Source organism: Procambarus clarkii, chromosome 21 (genome assembly GCF_040958095.1).
Source record: "Procambarus clarkii isolate CNS0578487 chromosome 21, FALCON_Pclarkii_2.0, whole genome shotgun sequence".
In the NCBI taxonomy this organism is placed as follows: domain Eukaryota; kingdom Metazoa; phylum Arthropoda; class Malacostraca; order Decapoda; family Cambaridae; genus Procambarus; species Procambarus clarkii.
Window position 1 is genome coordinate 36,741,835 of NC_091170.1, and position 18,972 is coordinate 36,760,806.

At 47.9% G+C, this 18,972-nt stretch overlaps 1 protein-coding gene across 7 annotated transcripts in view; it reads left to right on the forward strand.

Moving 5' to 3' along the window:
• LOC123760611 (uncharacterized) overlaps positions 1-18,972 on the forward strand; it is a 379,154-nt gene that overhangs the window by 335,888 nt on the left and 24,294 nt on the right. For all 7 annotated transcript variants that reach the window (XM_069328334.1, XM_069328336.1, XM_069328333.1 and 4 more), the window contains 2 exons: positions 6,183-6,277; positions 17,631-17,748. In XM_069328334.1, coding sequence (XP_069184435.1) covers positions 6,188-6,277; positions 17,631-17,748 — 208 coding nt within the window. In that variant the 5' untranslated portion in view covers positions 6,183-6,187. The remainder of the gene's footprint in view (positions 1-6,182; positions 6,278-17,630; positions 17,749-18,972) is intronic.

The window sequence follows — 18,972 nt, forward strand, 5'->3', positions numbered from 1 at the left end:
CCTAGGCCCCCCCCCGCCCCCTCTCCTACAGCCACCCCCCACCACCACCTCCCGCCAGCAGGACTGGCTGCCGGCGCCATCCCTACACCCACCACCATATTACCTGGTCTATGGTCGCTAGGGCTCCACTCACCTACGTCATTGTCTGTCAACCAAACAGGTTGGAACCGGGCTCCGTAAGGCAGTACACGCGCGCGCGCGCACACAACCATTATCATAAGTGCACTTTATTATTAACATCTTCATTGACGAAATTAATTACAATTTTGCCTAATATATGTATCGTAGTTACAGTCAACTGCATTAGACTATACATGTTTCAATTTACGAATTTGTAAATCCAACTTTCTATTGTGCACAAAATTAATTACATAATTATTATGATTACTATGATTAATTATCATAATAATCAGGCATAATAATCAACACCCTGGGGGGGGGGGTGTAACAAAAAGGAGGCCTGGTCCCCGAAGACCGGGCCGCGTGGACGCTTAGACCCGACATCATCTCAAGATAACCTCAAGAAGATAACCACATGAACAGCCTGTTCTGCAAGTGCCTAATTGCACACAACCATCAGAAAGGTATAGGATTAAGTTGGTTTGAGATTTTGAAGATGGAAATAGCTTCTAGTGTTATACATCTCATAGTTTCAGTGTTATAGACAAGTTTTACACTGATGGGTGTATAATGTATAGACACCTGCACATTTTTGTCCAAGGGGGGGGGGAACAGTTTTATGAGGATTGAGAGACATTCAGTTTCATAAGATTACTGACACAACAACTGAGCCACACACTGTAAGGAGCTTTTTGCGGCGGATTGAGAGAACAGTCAGAATTGTTTAGAATGGATCTCAATTTAATTTCAATACAGCTGGGGGGGGGGACCATTATTTTTCAAAGTTTTGGCGCAAAACATAGTACTAAGTAGAACTATTCTCTCGTAAATAAAATGTAATTTTAGTTCCTTTCTCATGTTAACAATTCTGACAGTTCTAGGACAACCCAGGATGATGCGCATGGCATCATTCTGCACTACACTTAGGCCTTGGAGTTGTTTAGGAGAAAAATTAAGACGATGCAAGGTAAAATAATCAACAACAGATCGTATAAAGGCAATATAAAAACTACGAGCATATGTTATGTTAATGCCAAATCCTTTGCCAACAAGAGTTTTGTGAGATTTAAGACGCTCAACAAGTTTTTTGTGCAGGTTGCTGATGAGATTTGCATCATTAACCTGGATTCCAAGATATTTATAAGACGGAAACGCACTTGAATCATTCCTATTCATCTCCAGACAACCCCGCTCTTGTTGTACTGATTCATATTCATCTCTAGTTTTGTCAGGAGTATCCTTACCCACCTTAAGTCATCTCAACTCATTCCTGTTTGTTCTGACTCATCCTCATTTTAACTGGCTCATGTTCTGTATTGCAGAGAGTGCTTGATGCATAACAGTAATATAACTCTTATAATAATAATATAAGAATATAACATTATAATAATATAACATATTATAATAATAATATAAGAATCAAGAGAAGGCACATTGCCCCAGGCGTGTCCAGCTCCAGCCGCTGATGACGTGTGGTAGTTTATTGTGCACCCCATACTCGTCCTGTGAGCGGTAGTTTATTGTGCACCCCATACTCGTCCTGTGAGCGGTAGTTTATTGTGCACCCCATACTCGTCCTGTGAGGAGTAGTTATTGTGCACCCCATACTCGTCCTGTGAGCGGTAGTTTATTGTGCACCCCATACTCGTCCTGTGAGCTGTAGTTTATTGTGCACCCCATACTCGTCCTGTGAGCTGTAGAGTATTGTGCACCCCATACTACTCCTGTGAACGGTAGTTTATTGTGCACCCCATACTCGTCCTGTGAGTAGTAGTTTATTGTGCACCCCATACTCGTCCAGTGAACGGTAGTTTATTGTGCACACGTGATCCTTTGGCCCGGGTTCGATTCCCGGCGCCGGCTAGAAACGATGGGCAGAGTTTCTTTCATCCTGATGCTTGGTTGACCTGGTTGATGGGGTTCTGGGAGTTCTACTCCCCAAGCCCGGCCTGAGGCCAGGCTTGACTTGTGAGAGTTTGGTTCACCAGGCTGTTGCTTGGAGCGGCCCGCAGGCCCACATACCCGCCACAGCCTGGCTGTGCCCCTGTTACCAACCCCTATTACCTATCAGTAAATAGGTATCTAGGAATTAGTCAGCTGTCACGGGCTGCTTCCTGTGGGGTGTGTGCGGGGTGTGGAAAATAATAGTAGTTAGTAACAGTTGATTGACAGTTGAGAGGCGGGCCCAAAGAGCAGAGCTCAACACCCGAAAGCACAACTAGGTGAATACACACACACACATACACACAAAAAGATATGTGCTATAAAAAGTACATGAAAACATACTACAAAATTTTTGCACGAACTATCCTTGAAAAATATGGGAGTGGTGTACACCGTCAGTAGCATGATGAGCCACACAGGTGTGTGAGGAGAACACCGTGAGAGCAGTGAGGGGCCTCAGGTGTGGCCGAGGCAGTCCATCAAATGAAAATATGACAAGAGTCCTAAAAGACTTTCCAAGTTTTTTGGACTCTTGTGAAAACGTTGGACTCTTTTACTCTGACTTTCCACAAAAGGCAATTTGTCCAAAACACTTTCGACTCTTTTTAGACTGTTTGGACCGGAGAACTTAAGCTCAAACCCCTCAAGCACAACTAGGCGAGTACACAGGAGAGGAGATATGATAGGGACATATAAAATACTCAGGGGATTTGACAAAGTGGAAATAGATGAAATGTTCACACGTAATATTAACAGAACGAGGAGACATGGGTGGAAACTGGAAACTCAGATGAGTCACAGAGATGTTAGGAAGTATTCTTTTAGCGTGAGAGTAGAGGAAAAATGGAATGCACTTGTGGAAGCAAACTCTATTCATAATTTTAAAATTAGGTATGATAGGGAAATGGGACAGGAGTCATTGCTGTAAACAACCGATGGCTGAAAAGGCGGGATCCAAGAGTCAATGCTCGATCCTGCAAGCACAAATAGGCGAGTACAAGTACAAATAGGTGAGTACAAGCACAAATAGGTGAGTACAAGCACAAATAGGTGAGTACACACTGAAATGTCCGAGCGTTTCGCAAATCTATGAATCATTAATGAGTGGAGGTGACTGCGGGCTCGGATGAAGCAGGAAGGCTTCACGCAGACCTTGTGAAGCAAGAGGGGGGGGGGGGAGAGAGAGGAGGATATCACACCCTTTATTGGCTTGACTTTTTCTTCTTTACGCAGGCAAAAAACCTGTGTACAGGTACAGTCTTATCCACAGGAGTAGACGACTTCCGACTCCCGTTAGCAGACTGAGAGCTTTCCCTTCCCATATTTCAGCTATAACTCGGCCTTACCCACTAGTTACCCCTGCAACACGACCCGCCAGTCGGTTAACAACCAGGTACACGCTTACTGCTGGGTGAACAGAGATGAACAGTTAAGGATTGGCGCCTAGTCAATCCTCTCCGACCACGTTGAGAACCTAGATCAGTAGGATTAGTATTGTGTATACTGTTAGTGTGGGCGGGTCGGACGAGGCGGGTGTTAGTGTGGGCGGGTCGGACGAGGCGGGTGTTAGTGTGGGCGGGTCGGACGAGGCGGGTGTTAGTGTGGGCGGGTCGGACGAGGCGGGTGTTAGTGTGGGCGGGTCGGACGAGGCGGGTGTTAGTGTGGGCGGGTCGGACGAGGCGGGTGTTAGTGTGGGCGGGTCGGACGAGGCGGGTGTTAGTGTGGGCGGGTCGGACGAGGCGGGTGTTAGTGTGGGCGGGTCGGACGAGGCGGGTGTTAGTGTGGGCGGGTCGGACGAGGCGGGTGTTAGTGTGGGCGGGTCGAACGAGGCGGGTGTTAGTGTGGGCGGGTCGGACGAGGCGGGTGTTAGTGTGGGCGGGTCGGACGAGGCGGGTGTTAGTGTGGGCGGGTCGAACGAGGCGGGTGTTAGTGTGGGCGGGTCGGACGAGGCGGGTGTTAGTGTGGGCGGGTCGGACGAGGCGGGTGTTAGTGTGGGCGGGTCGGACGAGGCGGGTGTTAGTGTGGGCGGGTCGGACGAGGCGGGTGTTAGTGTGGGCGGGTCGGACGAGGCGGGTGTTAGTGTGGGCGGGTGTTAGTGTGGGCGGGTCGGACAAGGCGGGTGTTAGTGTGGGCGGGTCGGACGAGGCGGGTGTTAGTGTGGGCGGGTCGGACGAGGCGGGTGTTAGTGTGGGCGGGTCGGACGAGGCGGGTGTTAGTGTGGGCTGGTCGGACGAGGTGGGTGTTAGTGTGGGCGGGTCGGACGAGGCGGGTGTTAGTGTGGGCGGGTGTTAGTGTGGGCGGGTCGGACAAGGCGGGTGTTAGTGTGGGCGGGTCGGACGAGGCGGGTGTTAGTGTGGGCGGGTCGGACGAGGCGGGTGTTAGTGTGGGCGGGTCGGACGAGGCGGGTGTTAGTGTGGGCGGGTCGGACGAGGCGGGTGTTAGTGTGGGCGGGTCGGACGAGGCGGGTGTTAGTGTGGGCGGGTCGGACGAGGCGGGTGTTAGTGTGGGCGGGTCGGACGAGGCGGGTGTTAGTGTGGGCGGGTCGGACGAGGCGGGTGTTAGTGTGGGCGGGTCGGACGAGGCGGGTGTTAGTGTGGGCGGGTCGGACGAGGCGGGTGTTAGTGTGGGCGGGTCGGACGAGGCGGGTGTTAGTGTGGGCGGGATGGGAAAGGTCGGGAGGGGTTGGGTGTTCTGGCCTTCTGGTGCGGACAATTAAGGAACACAGTCACCTCTGACCTTCCAAAGACATACAGCTATACCTGGACTTTGAGGCATACACAGTCTTCCTAGCCTGTCTTGTCAGCACCGCCTGTAAGGAAGATTCTATAGGGTGAAGTTACGTCATTCTGGCCCTTATGATGGAGGTGTGGGTTGACCTTGTGTTGTGGTCGAGGAGGCGCTCTCCTCCACCTAGATCTTACTGGAGCTGATGCTCTGAGTGCTGATCACCACACACACACACACACACACACACACACACACACACACACACACACACACACACACACACACACACACACACACACACACACACACACACACACACACACACACACACACACACACACACACACATATATATATATATATATATATATATATATATATATATATATATGTGTGTGTGTGTGTAAATCACGGAAATTAACACGTGATGAAAAATGTGTCAGACTACGGAGGAAGAACTGAAATAGGAATTTATTAAGTACTTTCGAATTTAATAATACATCTTCAGAAGGAATGATTTACAAGTCAGTAAGTTTGGACATATATATAGGCAGGAGAGAGAGGTGAAGTGAGGTGAGGTACAATGACAAATATATGACTGGGATTAGGTGGATATAAATAAGAACTGCATCATATGGGCCGATAGGCCCAGACATGGATAATAATAGCATAAGATATTACTATTGATATTAACAATGAATTAGTGAGACAAATGTGTATCAATGATCCTACTCAAATCGCCCTTTAACTGATAAACAAAAATGGATCTAAATTATACAAACAACTGCCAATGTTCAAATTACATGATTTTGTAATCTGTATTAAAGCAGATTAAATTATGCTTCTATTGAAAGTGATTTTATAATTCATTATTGAAGAATTCATCTCCCAATCACTTTGGTGAGAATTTTCTGACAAATGAACAAAGCATTAGACAATTGGCCATGTCTTAGAGTATTTATGTTGCAAAATTCTACATTTCAAATCTTTAGATGTTTGCCCAACATAGAACCTATTACAGTCTTTACAAGGTATTTTATAAATGACACAATTATCACTGCGAGGGCTGTTTCTAACTAATAGTTTACAAACAGTATTTTCGTAATTAAACAATACATGTATATCAAAAAGTTTCAAGGCCTTGACCATATTTCCAAAACCAGAAAAATGTGGCAAATATAACACATTCTTTGGGCGAATTTTCTCACTATGTATATATATAATTTCATTAGGAGTGCCAAAAGTGTTCCCAAGGAAACTGAAAGCCAAGAGCTGTTATCCTACGGTTGCTCACCTGAAACCTGGGCCTAGAGACTCATTTATTTAATGAATTAATTATTAGTTTGCCTCCTGCACCTGCAGGAACTGATGGTGATGTTTTATCGTTACAGCCACGATGGGATCCTGGAGTATAAGAAGAGCGGCGCTGTCCTTCGCGCTGTGCCTCGCCGCCCACATTGCTGCCTCACACACCAGCTCCAGCACTGTGAGTCCCCTTACCCCTGTGTCCCCCACACAACCTCTCTTGTTCTTGTCTTTGTCCAGTCCGCCCCGGCTACTGTCCTGTGTCACCCACTGGTCAGTCCACCCCGGCTACTGTCCTGTGTCACCCACTGGTCAGTCCACCCCGGCTACTGTCCTGTGTCACCCACTGGTCAGTCCACCCCGGCTACTGTCCTGTGTCACCCACTGGTCAGTCCACCCCGGCTACTGTCCTGTGTCACCCACTGGTCAGTCTGCCCCGGCTACTGTCCATCACACCCCAACCTGCACCAGCCCGAGTATACTGAAGGACACCAAGACGCCCCCCCCCACCCCAGCACACACACTCCACCCTTCACCACACAACACCTCCCCCTACACCCCCCCCCCCCCCCTCACCACATCTTGACCTTCGTTTGACACCTCGACCGCTTACCGCCTTGACCTCCGCTTGTCCCTTGACCTAGACCTTGGCTTGCCACCTTGGCCGCCTTCAGCCTCCTGTTATTCACTGAACGGATTGAGATAAAATGAATGATTCATGAACAAGACTTAGCAAGTGTTGAACAAAAATGAACAGTTCTTGAAGAAAAATAAAAAAATAGAGAACGAAGATGGGGAAAATGTGTTGAACAAAGGGGCTGACGGCTGAGTAGACGTCGCTCGGGATTCGTAGTCTTGAGGTTCCAAGTTCGATCCCCGGCGGAGGCGAAAACAAATGGGCAGAGTTTCTTTCACCCTGATGCTCCTCTTTAGCTAGCAATAAATAGGTACCTGGGAGTTAGACAGCTGCTACGGGCTGCTTCCTGGGGATGTGTAACAAAAAGGAGGCCTGGTCGAGGACCGGGCCGCGGGGACGCTTAGCCCCGAAATCATCTCAAGATAACCTCAAGATAGCACTCCATGAAGGGCGGAGAGCTTGAGTAAAGGTAGAGATAGGTAGTCCGGTCATAGAACAGTTAGGCAACAGTCTGGAGCCGAGGTGAATGCTGCCAGTTGTGTCAGACCTAACTGTCAATGGTCAACATCCGGTAGGCCTACGAACGTCCGCTTTTACCAGATCTCCATTTTTAAAAGTAGAGGCCTAGTCAAGTCAGCGCGTGGGTTTGTCCATCGCTTTTGTGAAGATGTTGGTCATTGGTTGTTGAGCATAGAATAGCCGCGATTGGCTTTCCGTAAGTGTGGGCGTCAGTTGGGAAGAATCGACTTGAGAATGGTCCAGGACGAACCGAAACGTCGTCGTCCCTTCACCTTCTAGTGTGTGGTCTGGTCAACAGTTGGGAAGTATCTTAGAGCGTAAGAAGTTAGTCTTGGAGCAGCCTGAGGGTTGTACTGACAGGTAGAGTGGAGGAGGAGATGTTAACGTCATACTTTTACTGATTTTCTTGTTAAATAGAAGACATGGATCTTGGAGAGTACAGTAAGTTCCTTCTCTTCTCTTGCAGTTCATGCCATATTAATTGTGTTTATTTTTTAGAGAATACTACTGATATTATGTCTTGCAAATTATTAATGTTTTAAATAAACTCAAACTTGTGGTTTAAAAATATACTATGTTGCTTTTAATTTCTATCTAATGGATTAATGTGTTGCTATTCATTCTAGCTAGCAGGTCATATTATTTAATAACATTCATTTGCAATATTGCTATCTAAAGATTCTAAATCCCCCGTTTCTAAATAAATACAAGGTAAATTCTCGGTTCTAATTAGCGAGCATCTCCCTCCCACCCAAGTGAGCACATATACTAGAAGTATTGTGTATCCAGCGAGTGAAATGGGAGGGACTTGGTATTAGGGTTGAGTGAGTGACGGAAGGTAAGGTTGAGTGAGAGTGACGGATGGTAAGGTTGAGTGAGAGCGACGGATGAGTTTGGATCCAATGCCGCTGGTCTGTCAATTTGAATGAATTGAGAGGACTTCCATCTTCAGTGACTCGGGCATAGTTGAGTTTATTGTAAAGTCCAGTAGGAGGAATATGCCCTGCACTATCCGGTGTTACGGGTGGTACTGGCTTGACCTGCGCCCCCTGGTGTGTGGTGGGGCAGGCTGCCCCCCTCCTGCGCCCCCTGGTGTGTGGCGGGGCAGGCTGCCCCTCCCCCCCCCAGCGTCCCCTGGTGTGTGGTGGGGCAGGCTGCCCCCCTCCTGCGCCCCCTGGTGTGTGGCGGGGCAGGCTGCCCCTCCCCCCCCAGCGTCCCCTGGTGTGTGGTGGGGCAGGCTGCCCCCCCTCCTGCGCCCCCTGGTGTGTGGTTGGGCAGGCTACCCTGCGCCCCCTGGTGTGTGGTTGGAACTAGTGTTTTTGCTTGCTTCCAAGAGTTGTCTGGGGTCACGGTCAGTACTGCCGGGGCGCCGCTGGTGTATTGATCAATATTCCTTTTCAGTTCCGTCGTCATTGATTTTGAGTATGACCCTAGCACTGTGATGATGCTATCTAACCCAGGGTGGTGGTGCTATCTCTCCCAGGGTGATGGCAGGGTGGTGTTGCTATCTCCCCCAGGGTGATGGCAGGGTGGTGTTGCTATCTCCCCCAGGGTGATGGAAGGGTGGTGTTGCTATCTCCCCCAGGGTGATGGCAGGGTGGTGTTGCTATCTCCCCCAGGGTGATGGCAGGGTGGTGTTGCTATCTCCCCCAGGGTGATGGCAGGGTGGTGGTGCTATCTCCCCCAGGGTGATGGCAGGGTGGTGGTGCTATCTCCCCCAGGGTGATGGCAGGGTGGTGTTGCTATCTCCCCCAGGGTGATGGCAGGGTGGTGGTGCTATCTCCTCCAGGGTGATGGCAGGGTGGTGGTGCTATCTCCTCCAGGGTGATGGCAGGGTGGTGTTGCTATCTCCCCCAGGGTGATGGCAGGGTGGTGTTGCTATCTCCCCCAGGGTGATGGCAGGGTGGTGGTGCTATCTCCTCCAGGGTGATGGCAGGGTGGTGGTGCTATCTCCTCCAGGGTGATGGCAGGGTGGTGTTGCTATCTCCCCCAGGGTGATGGCAGGGTGGTGTTGCTATCTCCCCCAGGGTGATGGCAGGGTGGTGGTGCTATCTCCTCCAGGGTGATGGCAGGGTGGTGGTGCTATCTCCTCCAGGGTGATGGCAGGGTGGTGTTGCTATCTCCCCCAGGGTGATGGCAGGGTGGTGTTGCTATCTCCCCCAGGGTGATGGCAGGGTGGTGGTGCTATCTCCTCCAGGGTGATGGCAGGGTGGTGGTGCTATCTCCCCCAGGGTGATGGCAGGGTGATGGTGCTATCTCCTCCAGGGTGATGGCAGGGTGGTGGTGCTATCTCCTCCAGGGTGATGGCAGGGTGGTGGTGCTATCTCCTCCAGGGTGATGGCAGGGTGGTGGTGCTATGTCCCCCAGGGTGATGGCAGGGTGGTGGTGCTATGTCCCCCAGGGTGATGGCAGGGTGGTGGTGCTATCTCCTCCAGGGTGATGGCAGGGTGGTGGTGCTATGTCCCCCAGGGTGGTGGTGGTGCTATCCCCTCCAGGGTGATGGCAGGGGAGGCCGGAGTACCGTCAGTGGAGAACATAGTTACGGGTCACTGGAGCGCACTTAATACGGGTCCACAGAAGTCCCCAATGCCTCTTAGAATTGCATAATTGCATAAATGAAAATATAATCCTTTCTTAGTACAAAGTTGGTGGCGAGTTTAGAGCGAGGAGATATAATTGTTCTCTAGAGTAAACTCCTTTTGTAACGGAATCAGACAAAAGTTGGTTGAGGATCTAAGCGCCTATATTGTGGAGCGACACATCCCGGGTGTATTGTGGGGGGGGGGGGGGGGACACATCCCGGGTGAGTTGTGGGGGGAGGGAGGGGGAGGGGACATCCCAGGTGTATTGTGGAGCGACCCTCGCCGGCAGCGTTCGTAGCCTCGCCGGCAGCGTTCGTAGCCTCGCCGGCAGCGTTCGTAGCCTCGCCGGCAGCGTTCGTAGCCTCGCCGGCAGCGTTCGTAGCCTCGCCGGCAGGGTTCGTAGCCTCGCCGGCAGGGTTCGTAGCCTCGCCGGCAGGGTTCGTAGCCTCGCCGGCAGGGTTCGTAGCCTCGCCGGCAGGGTTCGTAGCCTCGCCGGCAGGATCCTCTTGGACAACAAATCTGTCCTCACGAGTTTGTCAGTAATATTTTATTTTTCAATGTGTAGATGAAGTGTGAGTGAGACCCGGGCTTCATCGTCTTGGGAGGTGTCTTCTAACTTGAGGCTGTAATGTCCTCTTGATTCCACCATGGAGGAGTTCCAGGATTTTGTAATTGCTGATGGTGTTGGTGATTTCTATACGTCAAAATTTCGTGGTGTTTCTAGTTACTAATTTCCCTTGCAGCTTTATATTTGTTGTACTTGAGTGTATAAAATTTCTTGAATATCTTGTACATTTTTCAGTTGGGTCTCCTTGTAGGCAATGGTTCTTAAGGGAGAACAGGATAGTTGAGTCTTTCATCGTGGAGGTTATTTGATGATAATTAGTTGTTTTTAGTTTAGTAGAGAATGAATGAGTTAGGGTTTGTTTGTAAACAGGGTTAGGTACACAGCACTGGGCTACTACCCGGGTATAAATGAAGGGGTTACACTAGGTGGCAAGGTTCCTCTAATATCCCCAGCTCACCAGGGGCCAGATTCACGAAAGCACTTACGCAAACACTTACGAATCTGTACATCTTTTCTCAATCTTTGGCGGGTTTGTTTCCAATTATTAAACAGTTAATGAGCTCCGAAGCACCAGGAGGCTGTTTATAACAATAACAACAGTTGATTGGGAAGTTTTCATGCTTGTAAACTGTCACATAAATGTAACCAAATTCGTCAAAGATTGAAGAAAGATGTACACGTTCGTAAATGCTTGCGTAAGTGCTTTCGTGAATCTGGCCCCAGAAGGTTAGCATTATACATGAGGTACGAGTGGCGTCTGCTAGCCTACACTAGCAAGCTTCTGCACTATTACCAGCTTATCTATCTTCTGTACCCCCATGAGTGAATAAAGTGCCCCGAAACGCTCTGCCTATTAATAGCTTTATATAAATTACACATTGTGTGCCTCACACATGGTTTCAAATATAGTTTATATAAGTAATAATAATAATATAAATAATAGATGACACAACTCTTGATAGTGCGTATGCACGCAGCCACACGCCACTACCTATAAAATTCTCCCTGATAACTAGGTGGGGGGACACAGGTGGAAACTGAGTGCCCAAATGAGCTACAGACGTTAGACAGAATTTGTTCAGTGTCAGAGTAGTTAACGGATGGAATGCATTAAGCAGTGATGTGGTGGAGGCTGACTCCATACACAGTTTCAAGTGTAGATGGATATGATAGGATAAGATAGGATATGATAGAGCCCAGTAGGCTCAGGAACCTGTACACCAGTTGATTGACGGTTGAGAGGCGGGACCAAAGAGTCAAAGCTCAAACCCCGCAAGCACAATTAGGTAAGTACAGTGTGGCGGGTACCGAGGCCAGAGGTGTGGGGGCCTGGGCGGGTGTTTGTCAGCCTCCGTCAGTGACTTATCCAGCTGCCCTTGGTGGTGTTGTCTGTGTGGACACGGCTGGCTGGGTGTGTGTGTGCACGGATGGGCAGGTGTGTGCACATGGGAGGGCCGGTGTGTATACACACGGGAGGGCCGGTGTGTATACATACGGGTGGGCAGGTGTGTGCACATACGGGTGGGCAGGTGTGTGCACATATGGGTGGGCAGGTGTGTGCACACGGGAGGGCAGGTGTGTGTATGGGAGGCACACGGGAGGGCCGGTGTGTGCACACGGGATGGGCAGGTGTGTGCACACGGGAGGGCCGGTGTGTGCACACGGGAGGGCAGGTGTGTGCACACGGGAGGGCAGGTGTGTGCACACGGGATGGGCAGGTGTGTGCACACGGGAGGGCAGGTGTGTGCACACGGGAGGGCAGGTGTGTGCACACGGGAGGGCAGGTGTGTGTACGGGAGGCACACGGGAGGGCCGGTGTGTGCACACGGGATGGGCCGGTGTGTGCACACGGGAGGGCAGGTGTGTGCACACGGGAGGGCAGGTGTGTGCACACGGGATGGGCCGGTGTGTGTATGGGAGGCACACGGGAGGGCCGGTGTGTGCACACGGGAGGGCAGGTGTGTGTACGGGAGGCACACGGGAGGGCAGGTGTGTGCACACGGGAGGGCAGGTGTGTGGGCTTTAGCTCCTCGTTCTGCTGTTTCCTATTTAGAACAAAGATTCTTTATGAAGTTTTAAATATGCGCGATCATGTACACGTACTCACCTAGTTGTGCTTGCGGGGGTTGAGCTCTGGCTCTTTGGCCCCGCCTCTCAACTCAACGTGCTCATGTACACGTGCTTACGGGTAGGGAAGATTAGCTCTTGGGGCCCGTCTCTCCACTTTTGAGTATATGGGGCATCACAGGGCTATAGTCACTCCTCGAACCCATTTTCTCGAAAAGTACAAAGCATTTATCCCCCTAAGGGCAAAAATTTATGTGATAAGCCGCTATGAAATAATCACAGCGACTCGCATGATTGACGATGTTCCGTTTTCTATATGTGGGTCCTCGGTTAGGTTAGGTTCGGAAATTTAATACATCGATTTAGTGACGTTGGGAATGCTCAAAAGGACGGGCTGCATTCTTAATGCGCGTGTATAGTATACTCACCTGGGTGTGCTTGCGGGGGGGGGGGGGTTGAGCTTTGGCTCTTTGGTCCCGCCTCTCAAGTGTCAGTCAACTGGTCTACAGATTCCTGAGCCTACTGGGCTCTATCATTTGAAACTGAATCTACATTTGAAAAATTTGATCTACATTTGAAACTGTGTATGGAGTCATCCTCCACCACATCACTGCCTAATGCATTCCACTTGTTAACTTTTCTGACACTGAAAAAAATATAATGTCTCTGTGATTCAAATGTGTACTAAGTTTCCACCTGTGTCCCCTTGTTCGTGTTCCACCATGTTAAATAGTTAGTCTTTGTCCACCCATGTCAATTCCCCTGAGAATTTTCTAGGTGGCGATCATCTCTCCCCCTTACTCTTCTGTCTTCCAGGGACGTGAGGTTTAGCTCCCGTAGCCTTTCCTCGTAGCTCATACCTCTCAGTTCTGGGACTAGTCTGATGATATACCTCTGAATCTTCTCAAACTTTGCCTTGTGTTTAATTAGGTATGGACTCCAGGCTGGAGCTGCATACTCCAGGATTTGTCTGACGTAAGTGGTATACAATATCCTGAACGCTTCATTACACAAGTTTCTAAAGGCAGTTTTTATGTTGGCCAATCTAGCATATGCCACTGAGGATATCCTTTTGATGTAGGCCTCAGGGGACAGGTTCGGTGTGATATCGACCCCCAGATCTTTCTATCTATTTTACTCCTGTAGGATTTCACCTCCCAGATGGTACCTTGTGTTCAGCCTTCTGCTCCCTTCGCCTAATTTCATTACTTTGCACTTTCCTGAGTTGAACTTTAGTAGCCATTTTCTAGACCATTCCTCCAGCTTGTGCAGGTCGTCCTGTAGTCTCTGTCTATCATCATCTGTCTTGATTCTTCTCATAATTTTTGCATCATCAGCAAACATTGAGAGGAATGAGTCTATACCTTCTGGAAGATCGTTTTTATGTTGTGTGTGTGTGTGTTTGTGTTTGTGTGTGTGTGTGTGTGTGTGTGTGTGTGTGTGTGTGTGTGTGTGTGTGTGTGTGTGTGTGTGTGTATTTACTACTTGTATTTAGTATTTGTGTCTGCAGAATCGAGCTATTAACTCTTGGACCCCGCCTTTCTAGCCAATCTATTTTTCCTCTACTATGTCGACTTCATATATTTCTCTCTAAGACGCACACATATATGTAGTATATGTAGTAGACAATAATATACAATATATAGTAGACATAAGAGAGGAAAAAATGGATTGGCTAGAAAGGCGGGGTCCAAGAGCTAATAGCTCTATTCTGCAAGCACAAATAGTACACACACACACACACACACACGTGTGGTATGGGGTCTGGTAGCTGAGTAGACAGCGCGCGGCACTCGTAATCCTGTGTGCCCGGGTTCGATTCCCGGCGCCAGCAGACAAACGGGCAGAGTTTCTTTTACCCTGATGCCCCTGTTACCTAGCAATAAATAGGTACGTGAGAGTTAGATAGCTGTTACGGGCTACTTACTGGATGTGTGGTGTGGGGGGGGGAATAGTAGTTAGTAACAGTTGATTGACAGTTGAGAGGCGGGCCGAAAGTGCAGAGTTCAACCCCCGCAAGCACAACTAGTTGAATTCAACTAGGTGAATATAAACACACACATCCCAGAAAGCAGTCCGTAACAGCTGTCTAACTCCCAGGTACCTATTTACTGCTAGGTGAACAGGGGTATCAGGGTGACAAACTTTGCCCATTTTTTTCCGCCTCCGTTGGCAATCGAACCCGGGCCATTCGAACTACGACCCTACGAGCTGTGTCCACTGAGCCGCGAGGCCCCGGCTGTGTATGCACGCACCTGTGTGTGTGTGCGTGCAAGTCAAGGTTAAATTGTTTATTTGGCTTAGGGACAATACAACATACGCGCAAATATTTGAAGGCCAAGGTGAGGAGGAGCGTCGCCTGCCGCCCCTCACTGTGCTGGTACACGCTCTTAAACAGGTAATTATTTGTTGGTGACGCCTAGCTCCGGCACATGATGCTGCCCCCTCACATGTGTGTGTGTCACGGGCCGGGAATGTATATGTACATACACTCATACTGTCTGGCCAGGAGAGAATTATATGTATGTGTAACTCATTTAGCTGTGGTGACAGTGGCTGAGTCTTGGCTCTTGGGGTCTCACTTCCGGCTGAGTGGAGAAGATCACTCTGTAAGCTGGCTGTTAGTTCTTCATTGATGTTGTTGTCATCTTGAGTATCTTGTCCTTCCCTCTTGTTCAGCATAGTCACGAGGTCATCCACTGCTGCTGTTCTCCTAGTATGGCTTGAAGCAACCGAGATTGCATCTTGGCCTCGGATGTTATGTGAATGTTGTGATTGTTTAATGATTTTTTTTAGTTCTATTACATCTGTTTTCATTCCTTTCTCTCCTCTATTTTATCTACTCTTTCCTGCTGTTTGTTTATGCTTGTTAGCAGTGTGTACGCGTTTGCGCGCGCTCGCTTACATGTGCTGGCGTGTGTACACGTGCTCACGTTTAATCACATGAGTGTTCCTATGGGCCGATCTACAATTCCTGGACATTTTTTTTCCTTTGCTGATCGTGTTTTACAATGTATCCCATCGCTGTTGTGCTGGTGGGACGGTGTAGACTGCGGAGTTGGCCCGAGACATTCCCCATCTACTTGACTGAGCTTGTTCACTCATGTCCCTCAAGACGTCTCCTTACATCCCCACTACTCATCTGGGGCTCCAGTTCCCAGCCATGTCCTCCTCTTGTATTGCTACCTCTCTGCCGGGTTAGCCATGCCAGTCACCCATGAGAATCTTTTACGTCTTGACCTTGTCACCCATTTTTCTTACATTTTGCAACGTTGAGCAGGCGAGGTTGTCCTAGACTTAACTGGTGGTTGAGCTGTGTGATCTCTGGGGCCGTGAGATCGTGTGGCAGCCTGTACACCTTTAGTCTTCTGCTTCACGTGAGCAGTATTGCGTGCTGCGACGGCCCAGCGAGCAGTGAAGCATACCTTTTAGCGCTATCTCTTCTTAGCCATGAAGTAGGAGAGTAAGAGTGTTACATTCTCTAAAAATAAGTCCTGGAGTCGTGTTAGGTCACACAGTCCTATTTCCTCCTGATTTATTCCTTCTGCTGGTTCCGAGCACAGATTGGTAAACATGTCTTGAAGATTAGATTACTGTTGTGTAAATATGGTACCAATGACCTTACTGTTATGGCTCCAGAGAATTTATTAATCATTCAATCAACCAAGGAATAGTGGTGAGCCGTCTGGCCCTCTTGGACCACGGGACCTGACCTCTCCAGTGTGATTCTTTGTTAAGAAGTTGTGCCGAGATTGTAATTCTATCTCAAAGATCTAATAAATATTTTTTATACGTTGTCAGTGAACTCGTTGTTATGGCGCGTTATGAATTATTAATCAATGGTGTAGTATGGCTGTGTGCAGCCCTGGCTACAGTGTCCACGCCGGAGCTGCTGCCTGTACCTGCACCTGTATCTGTACCTTCACCAACACCTGTACCTGCACCGGCACCTGTGCCTGTACCTGCACCTGTACCTGTACCTGGTGAGAGTTCCAGGGTCACGCTCTCAGATACTGCTCCTCTTACTCACTTGTGCATTTTCTCCGATCCCATACCAACCACTTGGGCTGGACGGCAGAGCAACGGTCTCGCTTCATGCAGGTTGGCGTTCAATCCCCGACCGTCCAAGTGGTTGGGCACCATTCCTTCCTTCCGTCCCTGACCCGTTCCATGTGCTATAAGAGTCGTAATGGCTTGGCGGTTTTCCCTGATGATTCCATCCCCTTCATCTAGTCCAGTTTTCTGTCATTCCATCCTGACTTTCAAGTTTGAAAGTTCGTGTGGAACCAAGTTGAACGTAGCATCCTGGCAGGCCAGGATGCTACTTTCATCTCATCCTTCCCTCTCATGTTTGATAACTTATCCCTTTAAGTACCTTATAAGGTATGCTTGTTTGTGGCTCAAGGCCTCGTGTTTGTGACTGGTGAAGATTGATTTGTGAAGGTGATTAAAGTTTGGGTTGTAGTGTCCGTGGAGTGATGCCGGCCGGGTTGGGGTGTGCGCTGGCACGATTGAACCAAGTGGCTGTCTACATAAACAGTTCCTGTCTGAGATGTTGTCACCTCAGATTATCTGGTCCTGGAGGAAGACCCCAGAAGTTATTCTAGGACAGACATAAAGGCCGTTATGTGTGTGTGTGTGATTCCAAACGATGTATTCCAATACGACTTGCTTTAATACAGCTCTCTATAGTGTAATCATTGTTTTATTATAATATATTTAGTATTAGTATTAATGTAAAAGATGATTAAAACCATGGTTTCGTCGCTCAGATGGCTGCTTACTGGGACAACAAGCATAAGAAATGTAAATCGAATCAAATTGAATGTGAAAATTACCTCTGCCCGCAATGTCAGTAAAATGGTGAACACGTTTTCTAGTGACCGAACCTTACTTAAAGTGCGTGTGAAGTGGTCGCCAGCAGGTGTACGTGTACTATGAAACGGTGTCATTTGAATTGTGTGTTACTCTACTTGAGAGTTGGAAAGGTTGCTCACCTAGGTTGTTTCGTGCTGCGATATTATACTATAATATGCTATATTACCTAATCCTGATCCTGGCCAAGTTAGTCATCTTATGTTTAAGTATGGAGGTGTGTTGTAGGTCTTTTCCATATTCCATTCCATCTAGGGAAGAGTATAAAAATCAAATGTCTCCACAGGGCCACGACAACATGCCAGCCACCAATTTCTCCTGTATCGGGAAGGTGATCGGTGGGTACTACGCCGATGTCTACACTAAGTGTCAGATGTTCCATGTCTGCACTCTCAACGAAAAAGGTAAGAGCTGTGTACCTACCACACACTAACATAAACCCACACAACCCCACAACCACAAATATGTCGTACCTAGTAGCCAGAATGCACTTCTCGGCCTACCATGCAAGGCCCGATTTGCCTAATAGGCAGAGTGATTTTCTTTATTTTCAAAAAAAATCCAAATAGTTTATTTCAATTATTATTAATTTATATTAAGACCATAATTTATTGACTTAGTTGTGTTAGTTTAGGTTAGATTAAGATAGGTTAGGTAGAGTTGGTTAGGTTCGGTCATATATCTACGTTAGTTTTAACTCAAATTTAAAAAAATTAACTGATACATAATGAAATGGATAGCTTTATCAGTTCATAAGAAAAAAATATTGGAAAATATATAAATTCAGGAAAACTTGGCTTATATGTCGTACCTAGTAGCCAGAACGCACTTCTCGGCCTACTATGCAAGGCTCGATTTGCCTAATAAGCCAAGTTTTCCTGAATTAATATATTTTCTCTAATTTTTTCTTATGAAATGATACAGCTACCCATTTCATTATGTATGAGGTCAATTTTTTTTCATTGGAGTTAAAATTAACGTAGATATATGACCAAACCTAACCAACCCTACCTAACCTAACCTAACCTATCTTTATAGGTTAGGTTAGGTATCCGAAAAAGTTAGGTTAGGTTAGGTAGGTTAGGTAGTTGAAAAAACATTAATTCATGAAAACTTGGCTTATTAGGCAAATCGGGCCTTGCATAGTAGGCTGAGAAGTGCGTTCTGGCTACTAGGTACGACATATATATATATATATATATATATATATATATATATATATATATATATATATATATATATATATATGTCGTACCTAATAGCCAGAACGCACTTCTCAGCCTACTATTCAAGGCCCGATTTGCCTAATAAGCCAAGTTTTCATGAATTAATGTTTTTTCGTCTACCTAACCTACCTAACCTAACCTAACCTAGCTTTTTTTGGCTACCTAACCTAACCTTACCTATAAATATAGGTTAGGTTAGGTTAGGTAGGGTTGGTTAGGTTCGGTCATATATCTACGTTAATTTTAACTCCAATAAAAAAAAATTGACCTCATACATAGAGAAAAGGGTTGCTTTATCATTTCATAAGAAAAAAATTATAGTAAATATATTAATTCAGGAAAACTTGGCTTATTAGGCAAATCGGGCCTTGAATAGTAGGCTGAGAAGTGAGTTCTGGCTAC